The sequence below is a fragment of the Oryctolagus cuniculus genome, chromosome 9, assembly GCF_051225735.1.
Source record: "Oryctolagus cuniculus isolate XC-2025 breed Fujian yellow rabbit chromosome 9, ASM5122573v1, whole genome shotgun sequence".
In the NCBI taxonomy this organism is placed as follows: domain Eukaryota; kingdom Metazoa; phylum Chordata; class Mammalia; order Lagomorpha; family Leporidae; genus Oryctolagus; species Oryctolagus cuniculus.
The window spans coordinates 84,240,262-84,265,519 of NC_142875.1; the positions used below are offsets into that span (position 1 = coordinate 84,240,262).

The following is a 25,258-nucleotide window of genomic DNA, read 5'->3' on the forward strand; positions in this document are numbered from 1 at the left end:
CTGCTTTCTCAGGCACATTAGCAGAGACTCAGATCAGAAGTGGAGCAGCCAGGACTTGAATCAGCACCCATATGGGATGCTGGCATCACAGGTGGCAGCTTTACCCACTACGCCACAGCGTCAGCCCCAAGAGTCAAAATTCTATTTCAAGACAAAGGTTTAGGCAATTTCTGAATTTGGAGTTTATGAGCTCTTAATATACACATAGTTTCCAAAGTTTGACCCCTCGGAAGCTTATCAAATGAATTAGCAGTTGGTTCAGAATTCTTTTTAAGGTGTCATCAGCTATTATATCAAAGAAGTATAATGGCAGCTGTATATATAACACATCTTAAAAGTATTGAAAGAAAATGATAATGATTAAAAATCCATTAGTCTTCGAGACTTGAGTTTTTATTCCTCATTGATTTGCTTTTTATAGAATATTTTTGTGTTTATTTGCAAAGGTAAGAAGTAACTAAATTTTGTTTTTAGTCTATATTTAGTGGCTCTTTCTTCACTAACACTGCATGTTATCTAAATGGTCTAGCACATTAAACTGATAAAATTCTGGCTAATTTGATTATGTGTGAACCACACTGGATAGTAGTTATTTTATTAACTCATAAGTGGATCTTTATTTTTGACTAAAAGCTGTAATACACACACATACACACACACACAATAAGTATTCGGTGCATTATGGAAGATGGATTGTGTCCCCAGTGGTGGTCAAGGTTTGTATAATTCCACCTGGGTAGATAATATCTTACTTCTATTACACTTAAACAGAGCAATCACTCTTAAGCAGTATGCAGGATTACATATCACATCTTGTGCCAAGTTGGGGAAACGTTCTTTCTGAATGTGTGAGAAGATTCTTTGTGGTCTAGACCTTTTATTAGCTTATCTTACTCCTCATTTTTTCTACTCTTGCCAAATGCACCATGATTTTATAATGACAATTTCGGTGGGAAAATCTTCATGTACGTTAATAGTGGATGATGTTTTATTAAAAAGCATTAAGGTCTTATATTTCATTTAGTTTCTCTTTTGAAATTTCAGGGTGTGCTGATGGTTGGCCCCCCAGGCACTGGGAAGACTATGCTTGCTAAAGCTGTTGCCACGGAGTGTGGCACAACGTTCTTCAATGTGTCCTCCTCCACGCTGACGTCTAAATACAGAGGCGAGTCGGAGAAGTTGGTCCGTCTGTTGTTTGAAATGGTGAGTGACGATGTGTTTAGGTTTCTCCAAGGGCTGCTTGTGTAGGTGCACGGTGCCCCCATAATCTAGCTTCCTTTTTAAAAAGGACATGGTGTTGCATCATCGTAGTGTGGACACATGAACAAAACGCGGGTGGGGGGCTGTGAGGGAATCGCTGTGTCTTCCTCGCCGTGGTGAACGGAGGACCCTGGGCATCGTGTCCAGTGCGGGTGTAAGGGCTTTGTGCTGGTGGATCAGAGGATACTTTAGGATGTGTTGTGAAGATCAGTTAGGAACTGATCTGTCATTTGAATTTGGTCCCTTTTCATAAGGAATTTACTTAATAATTAGGTCAATCTCTATCCTCAAAATTTTTTTCATTACAGAAATTTTCAAACACAAAAACATGTAGAATAGTACAGTGATTCCCCAGGTTTCTGTCACCTACCTTCACAAACCATAGAACTTTCATTTTCAGAAATTTCCTTTTTGTGATGTGAATAGCATCATTGCAGGGGGAGATTGCAGCTGTTTTGTTATTGTTCTGAAAGCAAAAGGTGGTATCTTAAAAACTCATCAGACTGTTTTACAAAATCACTGAATTACTTCATTAAAATGTTTTCACAAAGGCTAGATTTTATGCTCCCACCACGATCTTCATTGATGAAATAGATTCTATCTGCAGTCGAAGAGGAACTTCTGATGAACATGAGGCAAGTCGCAGGGTCAAGTCGGAGCTGCTCGTTCAGATGGACGGTAATTGACATTTAATTACTGTCTGGAAACTGTTAGCTTTCCTTCTTGAATTTCTTGCAGACCACTACTTGGAAATTTCCAATGAATGGACTAGAAGGCAGCCTGTATTTATTTTTGATTCATTTGTTCATCTATCCATTTATTCATTTATTTGTGCACGTGTTGCATAGTTGTTCCGATCACATCCCATTTCAGGCTCTGGTGTAACAAAAACCAAGGACTGCCAGGGGCTGCTGTTTACAGCGAAGTTTCCAGGGGTGTATTCCACAGTCTCAGGGGAGAGACCTTGTTAGAAAAGGGTCTGCAAGGTTTAAGCCATTTTCGTAATGTTATCATGACCTTATTTGCCCTTTTCACTCATTCTCTCATAAGCGTGCTGCAGGGTAAGACATGGGATTTCATAAAGACAGAATGCAGAAGCACATAGGGTAACTGAGCTGCTTTCTGTGTAGTTAGACGTTAAAGTGATTTGCAAAAATGTAAGAATTCCTCTTTCCTAATTTTTATTTTTGAAAATATTTTTATAAAAATATTATTTCTGTTAACAAGTAACATATTGTTATTTTTAAATGAATAAAATTTTCTGTGTTAATATCTACTGTTCAACATATTCCACTTATACAAAAGCTCTTTTGGAACTCTTTTTTTTTTTTAATTTTTATTTATTTGAAAGGCAGAGAAACAGACAAAGATCTCTTATCTACTGGTTCACTCCACAAATGCCCACAACAGCTGGGACTGGGCCAGGCCAAAACCAGGAGCCAGGAACTCAACTCCTACATGGGTGGCATGGACCCAACCACTTGGGCAAGCACCTGCTGCTCCCCGGGCGCACATTTGCTGGAAGCTGGAATTGGGAGTGGGCCTGGGCGCTTTGATGTGGGATGCAAGTGTCCCCACCACACCTAAAACTTGCTCCTCAATAAAAGGTATAAAACGGTCTTTGGACCAAAAAGTTTGAGAACCACAGCTCTGGATGGGAAACAGGCAACTGAGCATATAATTACAATATGTTATACGTCCTATGGTAAAGGTAGACTCTGTGCAGTGAGAACACAGCAGAAGCAGTGCCAGAAGATTGAGGGAGTTATTGGAAGGGCACAGCTGAACTGGACTTTGAAGCATTGCTAGGAGTTACGCAGCCACAAAGAAAAGGCATTAGGGAGCCATAGAAGGAAGAGTTCTGGGCTCAGGGCTGTTTTTAGAGACAATATCCAGAGTGTTTCCTAGGAGCCATGTTATCCCAACCAGGGATACTAACCGAATATTTATAATATGCATATTATTACAGTACCAGACACTACTGTAAGATACAGAAAATAATCAACTATCACTCCCTTCCATCAATGAGTTTATTATTTTGTTGAAGGGATGTAAGGGAAAACATTAGGTAGCTAAAAAACTGGAAAACATGGTGTGGGCGCTGTGGCGAAGTGGGTTAAGCCGCTACCTGCAGTGCCAGCATCCCCTGTGGGTGCTGGTTTGAGTCCAGCTGCTCCACTTCCAACCCAGCTCCCTGCTAATGTGCCTGGGAGAGCAGTGGAGGATGGTCCAGGTGCTTGGTTCCCTGCACTCATGTGGCAGATTTGGATGAAGCTTCTGGCTCCAGGCTTTGGCCCAGCCTCAGCTATTGCTGCCATTCGGGGAGTGAACCAGTGATGAAAGACCTCTCTCTCTGTCTCTCCCTTTCTCTTTCTGTAACTCTGCCTTTTAAATAAATAAATAAATCTTTTATAAATTGGAAAAGTAAATCACTGAATACAGATTTAGTCAGCTGAGTGTCATTGAGTGGCATCTCTGACTAATACTGTTAGTTGGATAGTGCAAGTCTTTGTGATGATAATTGAAATATGTAGGAATTTGGTAATAATTTATTTAAAATAAATTTAATAATGTAGTACAATGTTGCTTTAAATCCACTACTTTGTTACACCAGGCTAGAACATCTTATCAACACAGTGTGTGGGTTTTTTATATTATTTTCTCTGTGTTTTTTACAGAGTTTGTGTTGTGTCAGCTAAAATGTTTTATTCTAAAATTTTAATTCTGAGAAAATAGTTTACATGCATATAGTTGGTTATAAATATATATATTATATATACTTATATATATAAATATATATTTATTATATATAAATATATATAAAATATAAATATATAAATATATTTATATATAAATATATATTTATACATTTATATATATTCATATTATTTTTATTTATTTTATTTTTTATATTTTTATTTATATTATTTTTATTTATTTATATTATATTTATATTATTTATATTTATATATAAATATATATTTATATAAATATATATATTTTTTCGTCTGATTATTAAGTTCATTCTTAAAAGGTTTCTTATATTTTAGAAGTCACTTAAAAGATTGAAGGGGAAAATTTTTGTAATACGAGTTGTTTTTCAAAAATATGATTGCTTGTCAGTATTTTAAGTAACTGAACCCTCTTCTAGTCTGTCTTCTGGAGAGAGAGAAATTAGACTTCAAAAGGTTTCTGTGGGGTAAGATTCCGCCTGGGGTCCCCTATTGGATGCCTGGAAACCCAGCCCTGCTCCTGACTCCAGCTTCCTGCCTCTGCAGACCCTGGGAGACTGCAGTGATGGCTCAAGGGGCTGGGGTCCCACTCACATGGGAGATCTGGACGGAGTTCACAACGCCCAGCGTTTGGGGAATGAGCCAGATTTCCTCTCCCTCTTCTCTGCCTGCCTTTTGCATAAATATTTTTTGAGGAATAAGGGCTCCAACAGAGCCACACTCTCATGCTTTTTCTTTTCAGAAGAAAATATATTCGTCTTCTTACAGAAAAATCTATTTTTTTATTTGAATTCTGGATTAGATTATATGATTCTTCTACTTTGTTGGTTTTTGTCATTGTCTTGTGTTTGGTTTTGCCACCATCCGGAGCTCAGGCAAATGTTCGTCATTGAGCCTACCACAGGCGTGGTGGCCGACATTTAGAATGTCAGCCAAATGAAAGAATACAGGACTGTAAGAAAAGCGTTATGTGTTTTTCCCTCCTCACCCTGTACAGGAGTTGGAGGAGCTTTAGAAAATGATGATCCTTCCAAGATGGTTATGGTTTTGGCTGCTACTAATTTCCCATGGGACATCGATGAAGCCTTGCGGAGGAGATTAGAGAAAAGGATATACATACCTCTCCCAACAGGTATGACGCCGGCCTTCTGCTGTGTTGTGTGCCTTGTTATTTCCTATTCCCGTTTTCTTTTTGGCCAAATCCTTACTCCATTGTCATTTGCGTTTAAGGAAGTTCGTAGCATCACAAAACTGATTTGTACCAAATGGAAACAGAGGCCACGGTGTTCTTTACATTAAAGAGAAATTCGTATGTGCAGAGCAGTGCTCCTGTTCATAACTTTGGTAGCACTTTCTAAGATATTACTTTTATTTATTTATTTATTTGTTATTTTTGCCAGGCAGAGTTAGTGTGAGAGAGAGACAAAGGTCTTCCTTCTGTTGGTTCACCCCCCAAATGACCACTACTGGTCTCCCATGCGGGTGCAGGGCCCAAGGACTTGGGCCATCCTCCACTGCCCTCCCGGGCCACAGCAGAGAGCTGGACTGGAAGAGGAGCAACCGGGACAGAACTGGCGCCCCAACCGGGACTAGAACCCGGAGTACTGGCACCGCAGGCGCAGGCGGAGGATTAGCCTAGTGAGCTGCGGCGCCGGCCTAAAGCTATTACTTTTAAACTTGAGGAGTGTTAAACCTCATTTAACTGATTAAAAATAAAGTTCTCTGGGGCTCTTCACAGTGTGCCGCTTTGGAAACTATCAGTTCATCCGATTAATGGATGTTGTGATTTTCACAACAGAACTTTTTATTTTGGGATAAAATTTGCATATGGTGAAATATGCATATTTTAAGTGTACAGTTTGATGAGTTTTGGCAGGTATATAATCCTGTTTAATCAATACCTTAATGAAAATGTTGGAACATTTTTGTCACCCCAGGGAGTTTCTGTGTCTTGCTCCCAGTTAATTCAAACTTGTTTTTAGGCATTAGTTCACTTTCCCTTATTTTTTATCACCATAGATTAGTTTTGCCTCTTGTTTAATTTTATATAAATGGAATTGTGACAGCATATACTTTGGCTAATTTCACTCAACATAATATTTTTAGATTCATTCAGGTATCATTTATCTTTGGTATGATTATAATACAGTTTGTTTATTCTCCTGATAGTGGGCTTTTAAAGGTTGCTTCTGGTTTTTGGTTATTATAAATAAAGCTATAAATTTTCTTCAATTTTTTTATGGATGAATGTCTTCAATTCTTTTGGGTAGTATAAACAGGGAATGGATGGGCCATAGGGAAGGTATATGTTTAATTTTGCAAGACATTTCCAACTTGTATTCCAGAATGGTTGTACCATTTTAATTCCCACCATCAGTGAGTAAGAGGTCTAATATTACCTCATCCTTGCCAACATCTGATATTGCCAGTATTTTGATTTTAATCATTCCAGTGACTGTGAAATGGTTTTAATTTTTTATTTGATGACTCATGTGCTTCTTGGTTGCCCATTGGCATGTCGTCTGTGCAGTGCCTTCTCAGGTCTCTTCTGCAGTGTTGTTTCATTAATGCTTTACGTAAATCCTGCCAGGTGTGTGCTTTGTGAGTATTTCCTACTAGATTGTGACTTGCCTTTCAGTTTTCTCTATAGTGTCTTTTGATAGGCAGGAGTTTTTGGTTTCGATGAAGTCCTCTTGTCACCTTTTTCTTACATGGATAACGCTTTTTGTATCTTAAGGAGGCTTCGCTTACCCTAAGGCTGCTATGTTTTTCTCCTGCATTTTCTTTTAGAAACTATATTTAGATACATAGCCTCTCTTGAATTACTTTTGTGTGTGTATATGTCAGATACAGGCTGGGTTTCATTTTTTTCTTAAGTATGAATTTTCAGAAAGTTTGTGGAAAATGGAATTAAAAGCTAAGTTTAATTTTTGTGTACAAGTTTCTGAAAGTCATATAGTGTTGTAGTACCACTCATTGAAGGTACCGGGCCGGCGCCGCGGCTCACTAGGCTAATCCTCTGCCTGCGGCACCAGCACCCCGGGTTCTAGTCCCGGTCGGGGCGCCAGACCCTGTCCCGGTTGCTCCTCTTCTGGTCCACCTCTCTGCTATGGCCCGGGAGGGTAGTAGAGGATGGCCCAGGTCCTTGGGCCCTGCACCCACATGGGAGACGAGGAGGAAGCACCTGGCTCCTGGCTTCGGATCGGCGCAGCGCCGGCTTCATGACAGAGCATTCCTGCGGAAACAGCTGCCTAAATGTACAGCTGGCCCAGGAATCAGAAAGCCGAAGGAGGGCCTGGCCCTGTGGTACAGCAGGCAGGGCCACCACCTGCGATGCCGGCTTCCCATATGGGCACCTGTTCAAGTACCACCTGAGGTATCAGATTTCCCGTTTCTGTCACAGCCTTCCATCAGTGCAGACATAGTTGCTTACCTGTTCCACACTAGCCCAGAGCGATGCGCTGAAGAGAGTTCAAAGTAAGTTCTAGCTTTGCTTACATTGACAGGATGGAAATCCATACACCTTACTTTCTTTTCTATAAAGATCTTTATTATTTATTTGAAAGGCAGAGTTACAGGACGAGGGGAGAGGCAAAAACAGAGAGATCTTCCATCTGCTGGTTCATTACCCAAATGGCCATAACCAGGAGCCTGGAACTCCATCTGAGTCTCCCACATGGGTTGGCAGGGGTCCAAGTAGTTGGCCCATCTTCTGCTGCTTTCTGAAGTGCATTTGCAGAGAGTTGGATCAGAAGCAGATAAGGTGGGACTTGAACCATTGCTCCAGTATGGGATGCTGGCATTGCAAAGGGCAGTTAAATCTACTATTCCACAATGCTGGTTGTGGATTTTTTACTCCTAGTAGTAGTAATTTATATTATCTCTGTTGTTTTTGATCATTCTGTCTAGAGATTGATTCAATATGTATCTTTTCACATCCAATTTTGCTTTGTTAATTTTCTGTTTTCTAGTTCATGGATTTTAATTTTTTTATTATTTTGTCCTTTATTTTTTCAGTTTAATTTTCTCTTTTTCTGAGGTTAGAAATTTAAATTATTGATTTTAAGTTTGCAAAATTTTTTACATTGTTTATTCATTTATTTGAGAGAGAAAATGTGAGAGACAGAGAAATACCAACAGAACAAGAGAGAGAACTTGTTTTTTAAAAAATATTTATTTATTTATTTATTTGAAAGGCAGAGTTACAGAGAGGCAGAGGTAGAGAAGGGAGAGAGAGAGGTCTTCCATCCACTGGTTCACTCCCCAGATGGCCGCAATGGCTGGAGCTGCACCGATCCGAAGTCAAGAGCCAGGAGCTTCTTCTGGGTCTCCCACGCGGGTGCAGGGGCCCAAGGACTTGGGCCATCTTCTACTGCTTTTCCAGGCCACAGCAGAGAGCTGGATCAGAATAGGAGCAACTGGGACTAGAACCAGTGTTCATATTGGATGTGGGCACTTTAAGACAGGGCTTTAACCCACTGCATGACAGTGCCGGCCCCAAGAGAACTCTTTCATCCATTGGTCCACTCCCCAAATGCCCTGCATGGCTGATACTGGACCAGGCTGAGACTGGGAACTAGAAATTTAATCCAGGTCTCCCATATGGGTGACAAGAACTCAGTTGAACTCTTAGGTTCTGCCTTAGCAGGAACTGGAGTCAGGAGAAGGAGGTGGGCATTGAACTTGGGCATTCCACTGTGGGATGTGGGCATTCCACCTGGTTCTTAACTCCTGGGCCAAATGCCCACTCCTAATCTTTTTTTTTTTTTTTTTTTTTTGGTAAACATTTTAAATCTGTAAATATTTCTTTAAGTACTGTTTTAGCTTTATTCCAAAAGTCTTGCTGTATTATGATTTCTCTATCATTAAGTTAGAAATATTTTATAATTCTTTTTTCTTTCTTTCTTTGACCTCTGAGTTATTATTAACTGTATGGTTTAGAATTTGGATTATTGTTGTTGCTTTTTTATTTTAAGATACCTTATTGTTGATTTCTAATTTAATTCCATACTCTTAAGAGGTTAATTTTGAATTGTATTGAGGTTTATTTTATGAGTTAGCATATCATCTGTTTTGGTCAGTGTGACAATTGTAATGGAATAAAATGTTTCTTCCAAGTTTACTATGCCAGGTGCATTGAGTTGGTGTAATAATGTAACTCAGCTGGCACCGCGGCTCACTAGGCTAATCCTCTGCCTGTGGCGCCAGCACCCTGGGTTCTAGTCCCGGTTGGGGCGCCAGATCCTGTCCCGGTTGCTCCTCTTCCAGTCCAGATCTCTGCTGTGGCCCAGGAAGGCAGTGGAGGATGGCCCAAGTCCTTGGGCCCTGTACCCGCATGGGAGACCAGGAGGAAGCACCTGGCTCCTGGCTCCGGATTGGCGCAGTGTGCCGGCTGTAGCAACCACATGGGGGGGTGAACCAACGGAAGGAAGACCTTTCTCTCTGTCTTTCTCTCTCACTGTCTAACTCTGCCTGTCAAAAAAATAAAAAATAATAAAAATAATGTAGTTCAGGTCTTTAAGATCCTTGCTGAGTTTTTAGTCTGGTTTGTCCATCAGTTTCTGGGAGTGAATTTTTATTATTTTTTAATTTTTTAAGATTTATTTATTTATTTGAAAGTCAGAGTTACACAGAGGAGAGGTAGAGAGAGAGGTCTTCCATCTGATGGTTCACTCCTAAATTGGCCGCAAGGGCTGGAGCTGCGCCGATCCGAAGCCAGGAGCTTCCTCTGGGTCTCCCATGCGAGTGCAGGGGCCCAAGGACTTGGGCCATCTTCTGCATCTCCCAGGCCACAGCAGAGAGCTGGATTGGAAGTGGAGCAGCCGGGACTTGTACAGGAGCCCATATGGGATGCCAGAGCTTCAGGCCAGGGCGTTAGCCCACTGCACCACAGTGCCAGCCCTGGGAGTATCTTTTTAAAATCTTCAAATGTGATTGAGAATCTGTTTATTTCTTTTAATTCTATCAATTTTTGATTGTGTTCTTATATATTTTGAAATCATCATGTTAGTAGGTGCAGAATTACTATTACTGTATCCTGTTTTCCTTCTATTATTACAAAATGCCTCCCTATCTCTACCAGAACCCTTTGACTTGCTATCTACTCTGGTATTAATTTAGCCTTACCATCCTTCTTTTGCTTACCAATTGCTTATTATATCTATCTTTGTTTACAGTGCAGTTCTCATAGAACTTAGTTTGGTCTTGCTGTTCATCCAGTGTGTCTCTGCTTTTTAACTGGAGTATTTAGTTCATTTGAACTTAGCATAGTTACTGTTCTGGATCTGTTTAAATCGGCCACCTTGCTATTTGTTCTGTTTGCTTCTCCGTACCTCGTTTCCTAATTTCTTTTGGGTCAGCTAATTTTTTAGAATCTATTTTAGTGTCTTTATTGGATTTTTAGTTATACTTAATTGTATGTTTTAGTAGTTGCTGTACTGATTACAATATGCATAATTTTACATAGTTAAAGTTTTTTTATTTGAAAAGCAGAGAAATAAAGACAAAGAGAATCTCCCGTCTGTTGGTACACTTCCTAAATCCACAACAGCTGAGGCTGGACCAGGCTGAAGCTAGGAGCCGGGAATTCAGTCTGGGTCTCCTGTGTGGGTAGCAGGGACCCAACCACTTGAGTCACCACTGCTGCCCCCTAGTGCTCATTAGCAGGAAGCTGGAATTGAGAGCAGAGCTGGGACTCAAACCCAGGCACGCTGGTACGGGATATGGGTGTCTCAAGCGGTGTCTTAAGCCTGGGCCAAATGCTCAGCTACGTAAAACAGTTCTTTTAATACTTTAATTTTTTAAATTCTATGCTTGAATTAAAAATATTTATGCACCACCTTTACAGGATTATAAGATTGTACATTTGCTCATTATATGTAGCTGTATCAGAGAGCTTTGTATTTTTGTTTGCTTACTTACATGTTGCTGTTTCACATTCTTTTGTTTGAAATTGAAGGTGTTCCTTTAGCCTGATTTGATGAGGAACTCCTTCAGCTTTTGTTACCTGTGCAGGTCTTTATTTCTTCATTTTTGAAGAGCAGTTTTGCCCTGTATAGTATTCTTGGTTGGCAGGTGTTTTCTTTCCGTACTTTGAATTATGTCATGCATGTAATGTTTCTCCTGAGACATTTAGTAATTCTCATAGAGTCCTCTTGTAGATGACAAGTCGCTCTTGTATCTCTCACGGTTCTCGTTGACTCTTGGCGGTGTGATTGATGTGTGTCTCAGGGTGGGCTCTTTGGGTTCATTCCACGCAGAGTCCCTTTGACCCTTAAGTTGGAGGTTCACTTCCTTTCTCATATTTGGGAGGTTTTGGACCATCATACCTTGAATTTAACTCTATTCCTTTCTCTCCTTCTAGAACTTCCATAATATGCATGTTTGTCTATTTTGTGGTATCCCATGAGCATCCCTTAGACTTTCTTCACTTTTTCATTTTTATTTTTCCCTTCCTCTGACTCAGTTTCCTGTGGCCCATTCTTTGAGTTTACTGATTCCTACTCCTGTTTAAGTTTGCTGTTGATCTTCTCTGGTGAATTTTTTAATAGTTATTATTTGGCTTCATAATTTCTGTTTGGTTCTTTTTTTATGGCATCTTTGTCTTTGTTGAATTCTCTCCTTTTTTTTAGTGCATCATTTTACATGATTTCATTTAGCTGTTTTTCTATGTTCTTTTATATAGCAGTGATGCTCTTTAACATGATTATTTTCAATTGTTTGTCAGAGAATTCATAGGTTTTTTTTTTAGGCTTGCTTCCTAGAGATTAATTTTTCCCCCTTTGGTTGGGCCATGTTTCTCTGGTTCTTAATATGCCTAGTTATTTTTTGTTGTCATCTGTGTGTTTTAAAAAAATGGCATCTTCCAGGCTTGATGAACTGGCTTGGGAAGACCTTCACCAGTCAGCCCAGTTAGAGCTTCTAGGAGGGTCTCTCTAACCTTTTGTGGGGATGCCTCCTCTTTGGGCTTGTGTATATAATTTCCCAGTGGGGTTTGCTGGTTTTTCAGGTGCTTATTTCCTCTTTCTCCCTCTGCTGTCTGTCTGTGGGTACTGTAGCCTCTAGAACAAGCTGCTTAACTCTCCTGTTCTTTATGCCTCTCAGACGGCCATGCTGTGCCAGTTCTGTCAGTGCTCCAAGTCATATGAGTCAGATAACAAGGCACATGGAGAAACAGAGAAACATGACCCAACTAAAGGGGAAAAATTAATCTCTACAGCCAACCCTAAAATTAAAAAGACAAAAACCTCTGTGAATTACATGACAGAGAATTGAAAGTAGATGTATTAAAGAACTCAGTTCCGTGTAACAGGTCACAGATAAACAACTAAATGAAGTCAAGAAAATGATGCATGAACAAAATGAGAACTCACAGTGCAGTCCCATGTCGCTCCCTGTCTTCGTGGAGGAACGAAACAAGACCCTGTGTTGTTCTTTCGTCTGCTCGGCCCTCCTCGGGTTTGCTGCTGGTTCTTCCTGGGTTGGCTACCGACCCTTCCACCTCCGTGGAAAGGCGGTTCCCCCTGCCACTTTCCCCCTTCCGCGGGGGAGCGGCACACCGCCGGCCGGCTCTCTCGGGGGCTGCACAGGTGTTCCTTCAGATAGATGTTCCTGGTGCATGTTGTCTCTCTCCTCCTTTATAGTCCTCTTCCACCAATCCCAACTCTGCTATCCACAACGCCGAGTACGCTGCTCTCCTCCAATCAGGAGCAGGTCCTGCTGTTTATTGGTTGAACTGGAGGCAGCTGTGTAGAAGCTGTTTCCTCCTCTCCCAGCGCCATATTGTGGGAGAGCAGATGCATAGAATAAGTCTTAATTCCAGTAACTTAGTCTAGTCCGAGTTGCTCCCCACAGTCCCATTGATCGAAAGGTGTAATGTTAGACACACGTTCCATTCTTCTCTTTTTTACCCCATTCAAGAGGCCACAAGCTAGATACCTTCTCCAAACCACGTGGAGCCATGCCAGGTTTTGACTGTGGTCTTAGAAGTTTCTGTTACCACAAGGAGCTGCTGAGTTTTCCTTTGTTCTCAGAGTGTGCCCCATCCCTGTGGTTGCTCTAAGTCTTGTGAGACAGAGCCAGTCCTTTGGGAGCTTCCTGAAAAGCTGCAGTGTTGGACATACCTTCTATCCTGTCTTTCCCCCAGGGGAAAAGCTGCCAATTCAGCTTCTCCTCCCAGTCCCATGGAGCTGTGCTGGCTTGCGGAAGTGGTTGACTTGGTTGAAATGAAATGGCTTTTCATACCCATTTCAGTGTAGTCCTAGCCTTTGAGCTTGCCTGAGATTCTGTGACTTCCTAACTGGTTTCTGGAGTTTTCATTTTTTTTTGATCCTACATTGTTAAGTCCTTGCCTCTGTAGGAAATCAAAACCTGGGGCTTCCTGTTTCAATATCTTGCTGAAGCCACTGCTGGCCTGTTTTTGATGTGAGGTCAGCTGCATTGGTGTAGCTGTTTCCTTGTGTATTAGGTGTCATTTTCCCCTCTGGCTACTTGGTTTGTTTGTTTGTTTGTTTGTTTATTTATATATATATATATAAAACCAACCTTTAGTGGCAGACATTTGGCTCTGCAGTTAAGAGCTTGCTTAGGACATCCACGTGGTATAACATAGTGCCTGGGTTCAAGTGCTGACTTTGCTTCCAATTCTAGCTTCCTGCTAGAGCACACCCTGGGAGGCAGTGGGTTGTGACTCTAGCACTCAAGTCCCTGTTACTCTCCTGGGAGAACCAGGCTGAGTTCCAAGCTCTTGGTTTCAGCCTGGCCCAGCCCCAGCTGTTGTGGATATTTGGTGAGTGAGCAGTAGAAGGAAGATCTCTGTGTCTCCGTCTCTGCCTTTCAAATAAAAATGAATAAGTAAGTAAATAAATGAAGTTATATCATTTTTGTTGAGGAATACTTTATGTACAATCAACTTTATCTATTTAAATTCAGCGAGTTTGACAGTAGCATATGGCCTTGTAAGCACAGACAAGGCACAGGACTCCTCTCTCATCCTGGGAAGATTCCCTGTGCCCCTTGCAGTCTGTTCTTCCTCTTCCTCCAGTACCTCATTCCTTAGGCCAACTTGGATTTGATTGTTGTCACTGTGGATTATTTTGAATTTCACATCAATAGGATCATGCAGTATGCATTTGGTGGCCGTGTTCTACTCAGCATAATGAGCAAATGTGCTGTTCTGTGTTGTTTTTTTCCTGGTGCGCACGGTCCCATTGCAGGGGTGCACTGCAGATTGTTACCCATTCCTTTGCTGTCAGCTAATTGGGTTGTCCGGGTGTGGGGCCACTGTGAGTGAAGCTGCTGTGGACATTCACGTTCAGATCCTGTCTGGACGTAGTTTCCATTTCTCTTGGATAAGCAGCTGTAAGTAAAACGACTGGGGCACGTGATAGCATAATGTGTAGCTTGTAGAAAGCTGCCTGGTGTTTTCCTGAGGAGTTGTTCTGAACATACTATATTTATCTTTGGGTTTTAGCAGTTGTGCTATGATATGTCTCCGTGGGGTTTCTTTTTATTTATCCTGCATTTATCCTGTGATTGAACTTTGTGATACTGTTTCTCAAGTCACTGGGGCTCCATTAAACCTTCCTCCAATCTTTTTTCTTTCTGTTCTTCAGGTTGGCTAATTTCTGTTCATCTGTGTTTATGTCTGCTGCCCCTTGCTTCTGCCATTTCCAATCTGCTTTTAAATGTGAACAGTTTATTTTCCATTCAAAATATTGAATTTTGTAAGCCTCGTACTTCCATTTGGTATATTTATTTGAAAGCCAGAGAGTCATAAAGAGACAGCAGAAAGAATCAGAGGGATCTCTCATCTGCTGGTTTACTCCCCGAACGCCTGCCTGGCTGGGGATGGGTCAGGCAGAAGCCAGGACCCTGGTGCTCAACCTGGGCCTCTCACAGGGATGGAAGGAACCCAGCTACATTTTTGCTTGTTTTAAAGATGTATTTATTCGAAAGTCAGAGTTACAGAGAGAGAGATCTCCCATCTGCTGGCTCAGTCCCCAGGTGGTCGCAACATCCAAGGGTGGACCAGACCAGAGTCAGAAGCCAGGAACTTCTTCCAGGTCTCCCACGTAGGTAGCAGGGGCCCAAACACATGGGCCATTTTCTGCTACTTTTCCCAGGATCAGAAGAGGAGCAGCTGGGACACAAACTGTTACCTATATGGGATGTTGGTGTTGCAGGCGGCAGCTTCACCCACTGCGCCAGAAAGCTGACCCTCCAACTACTCGAGCCATCACCTGCTGCCTCCCAGGGGGACATTAATAGGAAACTGAGATTGGGAGTGGAGCCGAGACGTGAGCCCAGGCAGTCCAGAGTGGGATGTGTGGCACCTTAACTGCTGCGTCAAGCACCCGTCCCTGTTTATAGTTTCTATTACTTTTCATTTCCTTCTCATTGGCTCACTGTTTTTATCTCTTTTTCTTTAATTCTTTAACATTCTACCCTTCAAATGGGGCTTAATTCCCCTTCCCTTGAATATGGATCAACTCCGAGATTTGCTTCTAAGGAGTAGGATATGGCCGAAGTGATGTCAGGTGCCTTTCGAGGCTAGACAGAAGGAAGGGTGGTTTTTTCCTGGCTCTCCCTGTCTTAGGTCATTCAGTTTGGGGGAGGCCAGCTGCCGTGCTGTGAGCACACTTAGTATGTGGAGAAACCCACGTGGGAAGGGATTAAAGGCTTCTACTGGTAGCCTGCAGCCTCTTGCCAAGCTTGGGATGAGCTGCCTTTGGATGACCGTAGTCTTGGTCCACATATGGACCGCAGCTTTGCTGGAGTCCTGGCAGTGGTCAGAGTTCTCTAGAGAAATAATACCAGTAGGATTTGTGTGTATGTGTATCAGCTCAACCGACGGTGGAGGCAGGCAAGTCTGAGCTGTGCAGGGTGCAGGGTGCAGGGTGGGCTGTCAGAGTGGAGCCCGGGAAGAGCTCCAGTCTGAGGGTGGATTGCGGCGGAGGGGAAGTTCCTCCCGGGGGAAGCCCTTCTTCTGTGCTCTTCAGACTTCAGCTGATTGCATGAGGCCCTCCCACATTGGGGAAGGCAATCTGCTTTACTCAAGTCCACCAACTTACACGTACATTTCATCTACAGCACCCTTACAGAGACACATTCAGAGTAATGTTTGACCACATATTTGGGCAGCGTGGCCCAGCCAGGTTGATACACCAAATTAACCACTGTAGACTCAAAGCTAAAACTTTACACATACAACTAACCCACTCCCAGATTCCTGATGTACAGAAATTGTGAATATAATAAACTGTTTTCAAGCCTCTAAGTTTTAGTATAATGTGTTATTCAGAAACAAGTAACTAATACACTGCCCTATAGTCTTTGCCATTTAATTTTTTTTTAAAGATCTGTTTGTTTATTTGAAAGTCAGAATTACACAGAGAGAGGAGAGGCAGAGAGAGAGAGGGGTCTTCCATCTGATGGTTCATTCCCCAGATGGCTGCAAGGGCCAGAGCTGCGCCAATCTGAAGCCAGGAGCCAGGAGCTTCTTCCAGGTCTTCCACATGGGAACAGGGGCCCAAGGACTCGGGACATCTTCTACTGCTTTCCCAGGCCATAGCAGAGAGCTGGATTTGAAGTGGAGCAGCCGGGACTAGAACTGGTGCCCATATGGGATGCCAGTGTTTCAGACCAGGGCATTAACCCACTGCACCAGAGCACTGGCCCTGTCATCATTCTAACGTTGCATTGTCTGTTTCTATTGATTACTTTTTAAGTTTTCTTAATTTGGGGTCACGTTTTGTTGCTTCTTTATAGGTAAAGTAATTTTTATTATATGCATTACCTCATGTGGAGTCTAGCTTTTGCCATTTTCCTTTAAAGCACTCAGATTATTGGAAGAATGAAGAAAAATCCATTTTAAAATTCCTCGTGAGATTTGGCTGATGCATAAATGGTTGCATCTCATGTTTTGTCTCATTTTGGAGTTGTTCACCACAGAAGGGCATCCTGGCCAAAAGCATAAGCCTCACTAGTGGACTTTAAAACTGAATTTTTATAGCACATTGCTTGATTCCTTTGTAAGTGGACCTCAAGGCTATGTAACATAGTTGGTGAATTTTCTAGCTCACAGATTCCTTATATTTTCTTGTGTTGTCTTACTTTGTCTTCCCTGGCTGTTGCTCTGTGGTCTGTTACTTTGAATAATTTCATTCTTAAAATTAACTTAACTGCAGTAAAAACAATGGAGTGTGTGATAGTAAGGTGGGGAGTGAGAAATAATGAATTCTGACTGATGGGCTTAGTGGGACTCTAGAAGAGGTTGCATTTAACTGAATTTTCAGAGAGAAAACAAGAAAGGACGATTGCATGGAAATGGATAGCTGTGGCCGAAGCATCTGGTAGAATGAACAGGTATGGAAGAGATAGAATAAAGTAAATCTGAACAGGTGCAAGGCCGGCAAGAACAGTTTAGAAATCAAGGATTAAATGTAATGGAAAGAAGAGCTTATTAAAATAGAAAATTGAAGGGCTTTTTATGAATACAAGTAGCCATGAAAAGAAAATTTTAATTGAAAATCAGGCAAGAAGCATTATAAAGAGAAGAGAGATGAAACAAGAAAAACCACTCCAAAAAGGTACATTGCCAGGTAGGTAATTTGTATGAAGAAGTAGGAAAATTTCTGCAAGACTGAGAATTAGAACTTGGTAGCAAGAAAAGTCAGCATACCAGTTGCTCTGAAACCTAGTGGGGCCACAGACTTGTGTTGCTGCCATCATTCCCGATGGGCACAGCGGGGATGACTTGAGTCCGGGGTCCTCTGGCGTCTTCACTCGCATGTCTGGGTCCCCAGTTGGGCCTGTCTCTCTGAAGTACCCGCATGTTACCTGTGCCATCCATGTGGCCTTGGGTAGTCAGTTTCATACATGGTAGCTCACAGTGCCAGGTGGGATTGCGCCACTGGATGCGGTGGAAGCCCCACTGCGTTTTCTGACCTGGCCTTAGAGATTACCTCGTGGCACTTCTGCCATTCTCTGTGCTCAAAGTGCTCTCAAGCCCACCCAGATTCTGAAGAGGGAGTTTGATCTCCTCTCATCTATCGTGGCCATCCCGGTAAACACCATCCATCATGGTCAACCAAAGGCAAACTAACCAGCACAGGTGGAGCCCTAATGTTCTTTCTTCAAGTCCTTCCTCACTCCATGTGTCTAAACTGTGACAGCAGTCCCCTGGTCTATGAACTCATTTGCCCAACCCCCTTCACTTAATGATGGTTTGCTTTTATTGTTTGTTTATTTTTACGATTTAATTTATTTATTAGAAACATGGAGAAGCTCCCACTGCTGATTCACTCCCTAAATGCCTGCAATACCTGGAGCTGACCGGAAGCCGGGAACTCAGCCCAGGTCTTCCTGTGGCTGGCAGGAACCCGGTTACCTGAGTCATCAGCACTGCCTCCCAAGGTCTGCATTAGCAGGAAGCTGGAGTCGGGGGCTTGGGTGCTGTCATGTGGGATGCAGGCTTCTAACGGCTAGCCTAAAACCCCAGTGCATATTTTGCTTTTTGACTGACCCCTTAGCCACCAAGGCATGACAGAGCATCTTAGGTGGTATGACTCTCGTTCCCTATCACGTGTCAGAGTCCTTCCTTTTATTACTTGTTTTTAAAGATTTATTTGAAAGTCAGAGTTAGAGAGAGAGACACACAGAGAAAGAAAGAGAGAGGTCCTCCATTTCTGGTTCTCTCCCCAGTTGGCCTCAAAAGCTAGGGCTAGGCCAGCCAAAGCCAGGAGCCAGGAGCTTCATCCAGGTCTGCCACATGAGTGGCAGCGGCCCAAACACTTGGGCCATCTTCAGCTGCTTTTCCCAGGTCCATTAGCAGGGAGCTGGATCAGAAGTGGGACAGCTGGGAGGCAAACCAGTGCCCAGATGGGATTCTGGCATTGCAGGCAGCAGCTTTACCAGCTGTGTCACACAATACCAGCCCCTTGTTTTACTTTAAAAACAAAAACAAAAACACTTCACACCTTGCATGCCCTTGTGTCTGTCTGCATTTATCAGTCTTCTGTTCTTTTCTAGTTACCCTTTATTCCATTCTGACCCACACAGGCTTCCTCCTGCTTGCATGTCATTATTTATGGGCTCCCATTTCCAAGATTGTTCTCTCTTTCCTTTTGTTAAAGTTTCGCTGATTTTTGAAAGCCACCATAAGAGCTTTCGTAACTCCACGCAGTCTTCTCCCTGTGGCCTGCCTTGCTTGTGTGGCCTTCGTTTCCTGGAGTGTTTCGTCTGTGCCGAAGCTTTCCCAGGCATCACTCAGTAGAAGTTTGTCCTGGGCCGGCGCCACCGCTCACTAGGCTAATCCTCCGTCTGTGGCGCCGGCACCCCGGGTTCTAGTCCCAGTTGGGGCGCCGAATTCTGTCCCGGTTGCTCCTCTTCCAGTCCAGCTCTCTGCTGTGGCCTGGGAAGGCAGTGGAGGATGGCCCAAGTGCTTGGGCTCTGCACCCGCATGGGAGACCAGGAGGAAGCACTTGGCTCCTGGCTTCGGATTGGCACAGCGCGTCGGCCGTAGCGGCCATTTTGGGGGGTGAACCAACAGAAGGAAGACCTTTCCCTCTGTCTCTCTGTCTCTCTGTCTCTCTCTCTCCCTAACTCTGCCTGTCAAAAAAAAAAAAAAAAAAAAGAGGAAGTTTGTCCTGGAGTCTCACTGTCCCCTCGCAGTCCTGTTGGCTGATTGAGTGGTGGTGGTGAGAGGGCAGGGAGCACTTACTGAGTGCTGACTAGGGGCCAGGCTTTACGTGTGTTAACTCATTGAATGCTCAGGTGCTCAGGACTGTCTAATGAGGTAGATTCTGTTCTCCAAAACACTTTTAAACCAGATCTTATTTATTTATTCATTGACTCATTTGAAGGCAGAGAGAGACACTCCCCCATCCACTCCCCTTCCCAAATGCCTGCGACAGCTGAGGGTTGACCAGGCCAAAACCAGGAGCCAGAACTCTGGCTGGGGCTCCCACCTGGGTGGCAGAGACCTGAGCACTTGAGCCATCACCTGCTGCCTGTGCATTCGTGGGAAGTTGGAATCTGGAGTGGGGCTGGGACTCAAACCCAGGTGCTCTGAAATGGGATATGGGTGTCCCAAGCAGCATCTTAAACGCTGTGCCACGCAGCAACCCCCTCGCTTTACATTTAACATGAGGACACTGAGGCACTCAGTATCCTTCCCAGTGTAGCAGAACAGGCTGTGGTCCCAGAGGACCCCAGATGCCAGTGTACTCAAGAGGGAGAGAACCTGTTCCCAGGAGTTCATGAGATACCGATGCATGGGTTTCAGAATTTTTCTTACCAGAATACTTTATCTTTTACTCTCACTTCTCATGATTTTTTTTTTGTAGTGCCCTTGTATTATAAGAAGCTCTGTATGATTCCTCCAACAATGATTATTTAAACTTAGAACATGAATTAACTGTGTTATACAGCATTGGCATGTCTTTATACTATTATTAACACATTAATCCCTCATTAAATCTTTTCACAAGGTTATTAAATATCGTTAATTCAGTTTTATAGAGCTGATAAATCTTAACTTAGAATTTTCTGACTTGTTGCTGCTATAATCAGTGTTAAAAGTTAATTGCCCCCAAATTTGTAGTTAACAGGGAACAAGAAGTTTCCTTCTACTAAGCTTCAGTACCACGGGCACTGACAGGTTTATATTCAAAGTTTGTGGTAGGTGAGTTAGTAAAGTTTAATGAAAAATATGCCTGATAGACCAGTTAAGAACTGAGAGCCCAGTCTGTGTTTAGCCAGGAGGTTTCCTGGATATGGGTATGGGCCCAGACCTCTTTTCTCCTACCCTCTCCCTCTTCCTGAGTGCCTGCTGGGTGGAGGGCCTTCTGGGCTTGGAATTCCCGAAATTCCTCCCAGTACAGTGAGGCTGGGCCTCAGAGCTCCCTTGATGCTGGGCAGGGAAGAGTCCCCTCTGCTGCTGCCCCCAGGAGAGGGCTGGGACCCACCCAACAAGGTTACCAGACAAGAGCCCGACTTCAGATGTGTAACCGCTGGTCTGCTTTCAAAGCTTGCATCTACATTTTTCCCAATCCATTGCACAAGAATTCCCACCTTCAAGAAGTTTCCATTTTCGTCTGCCCCCAAAGTTGTTTTGAAGTTGGCAGTCTGGAACTTCGTTTTTGAGAGAAAATGTTATATTGAACTCTGTGGCTTAGGTCCTGAGGCCAGGCTGCATGTAGTAAAGCATTTGGTTTACACACACTGTGGTATTCCAATATTGGGCCATGAGAATTAAGTGGTGCTTACTCACTGACATCCACCTGCTATGTGTGAAGCACAGCATCATGATGCCCTTGTGTTAGGATTGGGGGTTCTTGGGGATGGCGTTGTGGCAGAGCGGGTTCAGCCACCGCGGCATCCCATGTGAGCTCCGGTTTGGGTTCCCGCTGCTCCACTTCCCATCCAGCTCCCTGCTAGTGCACCTGGGAAAGCAGCAGAAGATGGACCAAGTGCTCGGGCCCCTGCCACCAAGGTGGGAGACCAAGATGGAAGTTCTATGCTTCTGGCTTCAGCAGCCTGGCCCAGCACTGGCCATTTTGGCCATTTGGGGAGTGAACCAGTGGATGAAAGATCTTTCTCTCCCTGTCTATCCCTCCCTCTGTCTCTGTAACTCTGCCTTTCAAATAAATAAATAAAACTTTTAAAAAAGCATTAGTTCTTAGGCAGCTTCAGGAATACAGCATTCTGTGCAGTAGATGTGGGAGTTCCTCCCTCGTGCTTCCTCCTCCCCCTTGCCATCCACCTGAGCGTGGCACTCTCAGCTACTGTTGAGCAGGTGTGCCCACCCCTGTGAACTGCAAGGATGGGCGCTTCCAGGACTAAGAGCTCTGGAGGTGAAGATTCTCTGCCCTTTCTTGGTTCTGGCAGTGCCAGATGACACCTGCTTGCCTGTCATTTCACTGCAGCTACTCGTGGTGGTATTTTGCAGTGTGTGTGTGTGTGTGTGTGTGTGTGTGTGTGAGAGAGAGAGAGAGAGAGATGCAGATACTGAAACATCTATTACAGTGTCCTGCATATCTGTTAATTGGCAAAGCAGACAACCGTAGAACCCCTGTAGGGCAAGAAATGGAGCATCCTTGGGGCTCTGCAGCCCTGTGGTGTGTCCCTCCCTCTCACAGCTCCCTCCCTGCCCCTGCTGCCAGTCACTGTTAGTCCTTTCAGAGGAATGATGCACAGCTTCTCCTTAAAACTTTGTCTCCTAAGACTGTATCCCCAAACACACGCTTTAGCCTTCTGTCGAACTTCACATACATGCAGTCACTCTGATTGTGTCCATGTGCGTCTTGCTGCTTCTGCTCAGTCTGTTTTTAAGATCATCCCTGTTGTCATGTGCAGGTGCAGTTCATTTTTGTGGTTGTGTCCTATTCCATTGTGAGAGTTGGCTCCGGCTACCCTAGCATGTACTACAGACCAGGAGGCTTCAGCAACCAATGTTGATGGGCCCACAGTTCAGGAGGCTGGGAAGCCCAAGAGCAAGGTGCTGGTAGGGCCGGCTTCATTCTGAGGCCTCTCCCCTTGGCTTACGGGCAGCTGTCTCCTTCCCACGCCTTTGTGAGTATGTCCATGTCCCAGTTTCCTCTTCTTGGAAACGCACCTGTCTTGTTGGCTGGGGGCCCAGCCTGATGACCTCTGTGAAGGCTCTGTCTCCAAATGCAGTCACACTCTGAGCTACGGGGGTTAGGACTTCAACGTAAGAATCTATGATGTGATGACATCACAGTCTGTCCTATCATGAGATGGATATTTTGATTGTTTCCAGTTGGGGCTATTATGAGCATTGTTGCTAAAAATGTCCTTGCCCGTGCGTAATGGTGACAGTGCCTGGGTTTCTTTAGGCCAGGATGGAGCATTGCATCTTGGCAGTAGATTTCTGGACCGTAGTGTATATCTGTAGCAGCAGTGGATGAGTCCAGTGTTTCCCAAGGTAGCTGTTCCAGTGCAGAGTCCTGTAGATGCCTATGAGAGCTCTTGTTCTGCGTCTCCTACATCTGGTAGTGCCAGACTTTTTAATTCATACCAGTCAATTGGTGCAAACAGTTATCTCATTGTGGTTTAAGTTATATTCCTTTTGTCACTAAAAAAATTTCAGTATCTTTTTCATTATTTATTGGCCATTTGGAGTTTCTGATATATCTGTTTAAATCTTTTGGCAGTTTTTCTGTTGGGTAGTCTGCCTGTTTCTTACTGATTTGTAGGAGTTTTTAAATACTCTGGAGACAAGTGCTTCATTACTTCCATCCCCTCATACTCTGTACCTTGTCTGGTTTCACTGTGCCTTTGATGAATATAAAAGTTCCGAATTTAAATGTAGTCAGTTTTTCAATCTCTTCCTTAAAATCTGTATTTTAAGAATTCTTTCCCGAGGTTATTAAGATTTCTTTCCTGTATGCTAAAATGCATGTGATTTTGCAATTTATATTTAGGTGTGATGTACCTGGCACACATTTTTTGGGTTCAGTATGTGATAGGACCCTATTTCATAGTTTCCGGGTGGATAGTCAGTTGTTCATGGAGAAGAAACGTCTTTCCCTGATCAGGTGTCTGCAGGGGATGCTCTGGTCGCTTCTGGATGTCCTCGTCTGTATCCTGACACATGGATCTGTCTGCACAAGAGCGTCACAGCGGCTTCAGCCCTGTGGCCTGCTCGCCATTCGTCTTGCAGGCCTGTGTGACTGACAGTCCCTCTCACCCTGCTGTTGTCCGTCTCGAGTGTCTTGTCGCTTCTTGGTTCTTTCCGTTTCCACAAAAATTCTAGTCTGCCTGTCAGATTCTATATGCGGACCTGTTAGGAGGATTTTTGCCGGGATGTCTTGGCTCAGTAAGGTCAGTTGTGGAAGAATTATCAATGTGGTGAAAAACAAAGCAGAACAAAAACCCGACCCTGGGGAACTGTTTGAAATGAAAGAGAACTGAGGACACACACTAACTAAATACACCGTGTGATGGTGTGTAAAGTTAAAAAGTCAGGAAATGGGAACATTTACTTTGAATTGTGTTGGACGATACTAATGTCCAGTGTTAAATTTCCTCATGAGGCGGATAATCCTGCGTATCCCTCTGTTCTTAGGAGATCCACGCTGAAGGATTCCAAGTGCAGTATCCTGATCCGACAGCTGGCACAAAAGGGGGGAGGAGAGGAGACAGCTCGAGTGATGGTGGCAAGATGTCAGCAGTTGGTGCGTCTCCATGAAAGTTAACCGAGAGTCTCGATTTTTCCCATAGACTTGAGGTTTTTTTTTAAATAATAGTTGAGGAAGTTTTATTTTGTATTTCAGGAAACAATAGCGAGCCAGATAAACTCCTTACACATCATCTTAGTGCGCTGTATTAGTCAGATTTGCCACCAGAAGCAATAGTGAAATGGCAAGCATGACCGGTTATTTTTAAAAAAATTCTCTGATTTCTCTGAACTTATTCAGTATACATTTAAATCATACTGGAGCATCAAATATCTGTAGGCTTGGCCCTCCAAGTAAAAAATACATTAATGAGCTTTTTGTGCCAGTTGTTGGTTTCCAGGAAGTTTTGTGAACGACTGGTGAGAGTTGTGGAAATCTGTATCGTACGAAAAGGTGAGCGGTGATTCACAGGAGTGCACGCGGCAGCCTCGCTTGGTGAAGTGAGCTAAGCACTGTCTGTTTCAGGTGTTTGTGGTGCTTGAATACTAATGTTTGTTGTCTTTTCGGAAGGGCTTTCAGACCCTTTGTTCCCCTAGCAGGTATTGTCAGTCTGTGAGTGAAACTGAATTTTCCTCTCAGTTTTCAGTTACCGAAGCAGAGGCACATGGGAACTCAGATGGCTCCAGGAGTCACGCAGGGAACTGGCTGTACCAGTGGGCCCTCAGTTCAGACCCTTCCTGGCGTTGGTCTCTCTCTTTTCCTCAGTGCTAACGTGATTGTTCAGCAAAGTGATTTGTAAAGCAAAGCGTCTAACAACAACAACAATCTCCTCACAGCAAAAGGAAGAGCCGAGCTTCTGAAGATCAGTCTTCGCGAGGTGGAGCTGGATCCGGACATTCGGCTGGAAGACATCGCCGAGAAGATTGAGGGCTATTCTGGTGCTGACATAACGAACGTGTGCAGGTATGCTTCGGCGCCCTGGGACTTAGCTATTGGTCAGCGAGCAGCAGGAAGTCAGTGTAGTGAGCAGGTGACTTAAGCAGCAGCAGTTTCTTTGGAGTCTTCCCAGTTGTCTTTTTTTTTCCTATATAACTTTGTTGGTTATTGTTAGAGAAATAAGTAGAC

General features: G+C 43.5%; 1 protein-coding gene across 16 annotated transcripts in view; it reads left to right on the plus strand.

Annotated features, from left to right (window-relative positions):
* KATNAL1 (katanin catalytic subunit A1 like 1) overlaps positions 1 to 25,258 on the plus strand; it is a 116,597-nt gene that overhangs the window by 85,272 nt on the left and 6,067 nt on the right. For 15 of the 16 annotated variants that reach the window (XM_089303281.1, XM_089303275.1, XM_089303286.1 and 12 more), the window contains 4 exon segments: positions 1,045 to 1,203; positions 1,812 to 1,938; positions 4,990 to 5,124; positions 24,970 to 25,096. In XM_089303281.1, the coding sequence (XP_089159407.1) occupies positions 1,045 to 1,203; positions 1,812 to 1,938; positions 4,990 to 5,124; positions 24,970 to 25,096 (548 nt within the window). 16 annotated transcript variants of the gene reach the window in all.